General features: G+C 47.5%; 1 protein-coding gene across 1 annotated transcript; it reads right to left on the bottom strand.

Moving 5' to 3' along the window:
* Nucleotides 1-3,186: 3,186 nt before the first annotated feature.
* On the bottom strand, nt 3,187-6,923 carry MAGEE1 (MAGE family member E1). The gene has a single exon (XM_012498731.2). It carries the CDS (start codon nt 6,655-6,657, stop codon nt 3,742-3,744), a length of 2,916 nt encoding a protein of 971 aa, XP_012354185.2. The 5' UTR covers nt 6,658-6,923; the 3' UTR covers nt 3,187-3,741.
* Nucleotides 6,924-7,210: the final 287 nt, after the last annotated feature.

The raw sequence follows: 7,210 nt of genomic DNA, 5'->3' as shown, positions 1-7,210 counted from the left end.
TCAATTTTGATGAGCCATCATCTGAGATATGTGGATCACCTAGAGAACTTTAGCAGTTACTTAGATTAGATTAAGTGGCTATATAACTTCTTAGGCAAAAGGGGAAACCTTACAGAACCATTCATTGGCAAGATTGAATAACAATGTGAAGACAATCACCAGAGTCCCACCCATGATTTCTCTCCACATAAAGAGAAGACACTTCTCCTGTGAAGTTTAGAAGCTTTTGCATTCCACCACAGATGAGTACTGCAATTAGTCAGTCACATTGACTGTAGCTCTTTGCAAGGGTTTGACACAAGTCAATGATCATTACCTTAATGCAGAATGACAAGACACTTTTTAAAAAATAGTACACATTCATGGATAATCATGAGAGCACGACCCTCCACTGAACGCATGGAATCTTGAAACAAAAGCTTGAGTCCTAATCTAACAGGTGCATTTGAACAAAGACATTTAATCAGACATTTTCTGAGACCAAAATGGTTACTTTTGAGAGAAATGCATGAAAAAAACTTATTTTCTTCCTTGGTTGTCTTTAGTGGGATATTCTGAATGTTTGTGCATGTTGGTCAAGTTTATCTGAGACAAAAATTGTTCGCAATATTTAAATGACAAACAACCAACAAAGAAACTTGCTTAGGTAACATCTTCTGGCAACAATTGGATAACACACAAGTCTACTAAGAAACATGAAAAGAATAGAGAACTAATATAGAACTTAAGAGGTAAATGAAGCTCTATTATCAGAGCCTCTCTCTCACGAAGGTTGTGCGAAGAGTAAAACGATTCAGTGATGTGGGTGTTATATCCCAGGCAGAACAATGAGAATATATGTAATCTTTACAGATTTTTAAAAAACAATAGTAGTAATAATATGATAAGAAGATATGTAATTCTTTTAGATTATAACAATAGTAATAGTGATAATAACAAGGAGAAGGTGGGAAGGGGAAAGGGGAAAGAGATGAGGATGATGAAGAAGAGAAAGAAGAAGAGGAAGAATTATTATTAAACAGTAGGAGGGGAGGGGAAGGAAACCAATAAAAACAGCAACAACTGTAGTGGAGATTGTGATGTATCACCCAGATGCCCCTACTCTTGAGGATCATATTACTCATTCCTCCAGCTCTTGAGGATGATGACAGCTGCTGTGTTTACAGCTGAGTATCTTTCTCAGGGATTACTCTCAGCTGAAAAGAACTGACTCTCAAAAAGTTATAGCCTCTTACCAGGAGGCAGTTTGCATACAACGACTGGTGAGTATGGTGGGATAAAACTTTGGCCTCTTTTTCCTAATTTGGGACAACTCTGCAGGACCACACCAACTCCAGAGCTCCCTGTGGAATCAGTTAATTTATTTGCTGTGACTGAATCACTGCTCGACTTCTCCTTCTACACAATTCTGCTTCTCTTGCTCCCCACAGCTGTTCAACCCAAAACAGCTCCTCAGTAAAATTTCTGCAAGGAAATCACTCACAGTCTCATTCCTGGAAAAAATCAACATGCAACAATGTCACTTATATATTGCTAACTACATGTCAAGTGCTCTTGTGTTTTACATGTTAACATATTTAATCCCCAACATTATGGCGTAGGTGAAATTATTATGCCCATTTTACAGATGAAAAAATGGAGGCACAAAGAGGTTAAGTAACTTGCCTGAGTTCTCATCTCTATTATCAGAGAGAGCCAGGGTTTGTACCCAGGCACTTTGACTCTAGACTACATGCTCTTACTACTATATTCTAATGCCTTTTAACCTTGATACCATGGAGTTTGATTTCCAAGGTGTTTTTTAATAGATAACAGGCTTTCTGACTTCAATTTCTTTAAATTTGATTTTGTTCAGAAAATAACACCTCTTTTCATAGGTACATTAAGAAGAAACTACTATGCAAAAATTAGAGTTTCTGCCCTCCCCACCCCCTTTAGTTTTTCAATATGAGAGCCAAAAGAATCCTGTCAAAACTAAGTGGTTTCCTGCCATCGCTCAGATCAAAAGCCTTAAATAGTTTTCCATCTCACTCACAACTAAAGCCAAATTCTTATATGGTAGACTAATTTTTTATTCAAAAATATATGTTCTTCCTCTCTACTGGGCCCATTCCTATATGTTCTTCCCTGTAGAAGGAGTACACTTCCCATCTCATTGACATCAAGCTTGCCCATGTGACTTGCTTTTGCCAATAGATTATGACTATAATATGCCATATATGAGCATAGGCTTTGAAAACTATCACATGGTTCCACTATGGCTCTTTTACTTCTGCCACAAGAACAGGTGTCCCATATATGATTTACTCCTTTAGCCTGGTTACCTGAAGGAAGACAATATAAACAGAATCACAGACAGCCCATGAAAGGGATGTAAAATGAGCCAAAATTTTGTTGTTGTAAGCCTCTGAGATTTAGGTATTTTTTAAAAACCCACAGCATAACTTAGAGAAAGCTGGCTCATGCATCTTATTGAAACCATTGATGACACAATATCTCCTGCACTCTGGCCTTACATCTTTGACTTTTTTTCCTACCAGCACACATGAAGACTGAAATCCAGCCTTGAATCAGTTTAATTCATGATTGTATTAAGGACCCCATCTTGGCTGGGCATGGTGGCTCACGCCTGTAATCTCAACACTTTGGGAGGCTGAGGTGGACAGATCACGAGGTCAAGTTTGAGACCAGCCTGGTCAAAATAGTGAAACCCCGTCTCTACTAAAAATACAAAAATTAGCTGGGTGTGGTGGCACGTACCTGTAGTCCCAGCTACTCTGGAGGCTGAGGCAGGAGGATTGCTTGAACCCAGGAGGCAGAGGTTGCAGTGAGCTGAGATCATGCCACTGCACTCTAGCCTGGGCAACAGAGCGAGACTCTGTCTCAAAAAAAAAAAAAAAGGACCCCATCTTGTCCCCACCCCACATACCCAACATCTTCCTTAAGGACCACCCTGAACACCCCAGGAATTGGTCAGGTGTGCCTCTTTTTAACTACCATAGCACTCTCTATTATTCTATTGTAGCACATAGTACGCCATAATAAATTTGTGGTTTAAATAACCTCCCCCTGTAACCTATCCAGTCTCTGAATTCTTGGGCAGGTACTATATCTTGTAAACTTTTATACTTCTATAACTAGGACACACCACTGTGCTCATTGTATGAAAGCAGCTGAATAAGTCAGTGTATTAGCATTATGTTTCATTTATTAATCTTTTATTTTTCATTACATTTTAGTACAGCAAAGCAAATACAGGTAAACATCAGTATTCTTCACACAATAGCAGACAGAAAGGGAAGCCAGCCACAATTTAGAGTGCTTTTTCAGTTGTTGTTATATTTGTTTGTTAGTTTATCACTTTAAGCTAGATTATTTTACTGGCGAATGTTTTTCAAGCTTTCAAGGAAAAGCCTACATCTATAGCTATATGCTATATATTCTCTTCTAGATAATGCAACAAGATGGAAAGATTTCCAAAACATTTTATAGAGCTATCAAAACTCATACCAAAATACAACAGAGACAGCAAGTGGTCAATCACATTTACCCAATCAGACAATATATTAAAACAGTTGAAACATTTCCAGACACCACACAAGAACTAAATATGAAAAGACATAAATATAACTGGAACACAAATACCAAATACAGTATGTGCCCGCCCCCACCCCCCAATACATGAGAATTGAGGCTCAAAGGCCCCTCCTTGCAAGGCCCCTCTGACTGCCATGCATTCCTCTACCTGAAGTTGTGAACAAAGATTTGCCTGTGCCCAACATCAGCTCTATTGGCCTCATCTTCCATTGCCTCCCTGTACTGCTGTGGCCAGTCCTGTGGTTCCTTTCTGTGGATTCTGGCCACATATCGCAAGGCTTTCATCTTAGAGGTTTCCAAACGGGCTCTAGGACCCCATACAAACTCATATTGCACTGGATCACTGTCAGGAACCCGTAAACTGTCTATATAGCGCTGACTCAAGTATCTGCAGGTAATCACATGCTTTCTCCCAGCTTGAACCCCTAAGCCCCGCAGAAAGGCCCAGACTGCAGACTCCCTGGCATGGTTGCCCATTATAAAGATGAAGCTTAGGACCTGCATCAAAAAGTTGTTGCCAGGCCTGTTTGGACTGTCTACGATCTCCTCAGTTTCTTCCATCTCCCTTCGGTTGTACAGGGTATAGGAGTGATTCCTGGGATCAAGTACCACTAGTTCTGTCCCATAGACATGGTTCAGGGTGCGGGCAGCACGATTCAGGAGGTCAGGGAACACTTTGCTGCACTCTCGGCCAATGTAGTACAGAATTCCTTTCTTTGGTATAGGCAGCTTAGTTGAATCCATAAGCAGAAATAACTGCACCAACTTCCTTGCCTTGCTCTCCAATCTTGACTCAGGCCATGAATGTGGGGCATATTTTGAGGAATAGCTGGAAACCTCTGAATCAGGGGATGCTACCTCTGCAGCAGCTTCCTCAAAAAAGGGCCTCCTAAAGTGAGGGAGAGCCTGCCAACCCTCAGCAAAGGCTCTGGCAGCATCTTCTTCCAGAGCTTCGTTGTATTTCTCTGGCCAATCCATAGGATCTTTGTTATATATTTTAGCCATGAACTTCAGAATTTTCATCTTGGTGGTTTCTAGGTGAGATCTTGGGCCCCAGAAAAACTCATACTCCACTGGTTTACAGTCAGTTACTGGCCTGTAGTCTAAGTAACGCTGCCACACAAACTCCACAGACAGAAGTCTCTTCGGGTTCCCAAAAATGGAAAGCCTCCTTTCCCGCTGCACCCCCATCCTCCAGAGCATTTCCCAAATCTCGGCCTCCTTGGCTTGGTTGCCATTCAGGAATATTTGGCCTAGAATCATCATCAGGAGGCCCATCTTTGGCCCATTTGGGCTCTCTTCTAACCCTTCAAAGGGCACAGGTCCCAGTTTGTTTAACAGAATGTAGGTGTGTGCCTCAGGGTCAAGTTCTCTCAATTCAAACCTAAAAATGCACTCCAGGTGGGCTGCTGCTCGCCTGAGTATCTCAGGAAACTGGTTGCGATATTCTTTAACAATATATTCCCGCATTTCAGACTCCCGGATAGGGTACTTGCTCTGATCCTTCACCAGCAGGAACTGCAACAGCTCAGCTACATTCTGTTCCATAGGGTCCTGGGGCTTCAGGGTAATTGCAACCCGGGAAGTATTGAGGCCCATAATACTAACGGAGTTGGGGCTCTCACAGTCTCTCAGGACCTCGAATTCTATAGGGCCTTCTGCACCCTTAGGACCCTCAGAGTCTGAGTCCACGGAGGCCTTGGTTACCCTAGGGCTTGGCAAAACAAGGGAACACTTGGAGGGGTTCCGGTCCACAGAAGCACTAGAGCTAAACAATGTGCTGGGGCCCTCACCAGGGTTGGGCAGCACGGAGCTTCCCGGTCCCGGTCCGTCAGGGGCGGTGGGCTGCACTAAGGTGCTTGGGCCCTCACCAGGAGTGGGCGGCACGGAGGTGTCCGATCCATCAGAGGCGGTGGGCGGCACAGAGGTGCTCAGTCCCTCACCGGGGGTTGGCAGTACGGAAGTGCTTGGTCCCTCACCGGGAGTGGGCGGCACGGAGGTGCTCAAGTCCTCAGTGGCGGTGGGAGGCACAGAGGTGCTCAGTCCCTCACCAGGGGTAGGCGGCACGGAGGTGCTCAGTCCCCCACCAGGGGTGGGCGGCACGGAGGTGCTCGGTCCCTCACCAGCAGTGGGCTGCACGGAGGTGCTCAGGCCCTCGGTGGCGGTGGGTGGCACGGAGGTGCTTGATCCCTTACCGGGGGTGGGCACCAAGGAGATGCTTTGTCCGTCAGAGGCGGCGGGCAGCACGGAGGTGCTCGGTCCCTCACCAGGAGTGGCCGGCACGGAGGTGCTCGGTCCCTCATCACGGGTGGGCGGCACGGGGGTGCTCAGGCCCTCAGTGGCGGTGGGCGGTACGGAGGTGCTCGGTCCCTCATCAGGAGTGGCCGGCACGGAGGTGCTCAGGCCCTCAGCGGCGGTGAGCGGCACGGAGGTGCCGGGTCCCTCACCAGGGGTGGGCGGCACGGAGGTGCGCGGTGCCTCATCAGGGGTGGTCACCACGGAGGTGCTTGGTCCCTCACAGGCTGTGGGCGGCACGGAGGTGCTCGTTCCCTCACCAGGGGTGGGCGGCAGGGAGGTGCTCGGTACCTCAGAGGCGGTGGGCGGCACTGAGGTGCTCGGTTCCTCAGAGGAAGTGGGCGGCCTGGAGGTGTTCCGGCCCTCAGAGGCGGCAAGCGTCACAGAGGTGCACAGCCCCTTAGAGATGGTGGCAGGCCCGGAGGTGCTTAGGCCCTCACTGGGGGTGGGCAGCACGGAGGTGCCAGGTCCCTCAGAGATGGTGGGCTGCCCGGAGGCGCTTGAGGCCTCAGAGATGGTGGGCGGCACAAAGGTGCTTGGGCCCTCAGCGGAGGTGGGCAGAACGGAGGTGCTTGGGCCCTCAGAGGCACAGAGGCCCTGGAGGATCTGGGAATCGCTGGGACCCTGGGGGACGTCTGAGCCTGGCACATCAGCGGGGAGACCGGGGGCATTAGGGGCCTGCATTTCGCCCCAGCTGCTGTTGTGCGCAGTAGCCTTTGCAACGCGGCGGCGGCGGCGGCGCGAATTCTGGCTTACCAGAGACATGGTCCTGCCGACCGGCGTGTAGGAGCAGACACCGACAGGCCCGCGATCTGGCAGAGAGGACGGCAGGTGTGTAGGTGCCTCGGCACAAAACTGCCGCTAGCGGTAATGATGTTGCTGCTGCTGCCAGAACCAAAGTTCCAAGCAACTGCTGAAGCTGAAATTAGAGGTGGTGAAAAAGGCAGGCACTGGCCAGCAGTGAATGCTAGTCTCAGTGTACTCTGCTTCTAACACCCCGCCCTCTGCCGCAGTCCGCGCAGGCGCAGACTGGCTCTGCGGCAAGGCGAAATCGCCCCGCCCCGCCCCTCCCCTGGGCCTGAGAAAGTGGATGCGGTGGTTCTGCACTAAAGGAGAGCACTAGCAGAAGGGAAACTTTGGTAGGGTGAAGCAAGAAGTTTAGAGTAGACGCATAGGGAGTAAAAATGGAAATAATAATAAATACTTCTCAGATTTAGGGTACGATTGGAGGGCTTCTACACAGAGTGCCAGGCACTCAATAGATTCTCAAAATTGGTAAATATCATTGAGATTTGCAGTTTTCCCGAAGCTGTTTCAA

This window comes from Nomascus leucogenys, chromosome X (assembly GCF_006542625.1).
Source record: "Nomascus leucogenys isolate Asia chromosome X, Asia_NLE_v1, whole genome shotgun sequence".
Lineage (NCBI taxonomy): Eukaryota > Metazoa > Chordata > Mammalia > Primates > Hylobatidae > Nomascus > Nomascus leucogenys.
Note: the sequence above shows the minus strand (reverse complement) of the source record. Positions and strands in the feature narration are given on the sequence as shown.

Coding starts and splice junctions, on each gene's coding strand:
- MAGEE1 (XM_012498731.2), bottom strand. CDS start 6,657: ATGTCTCTGGTAAGCCAGAATTCGCGCCGCCGCCGCCGCCGCGTTGCA.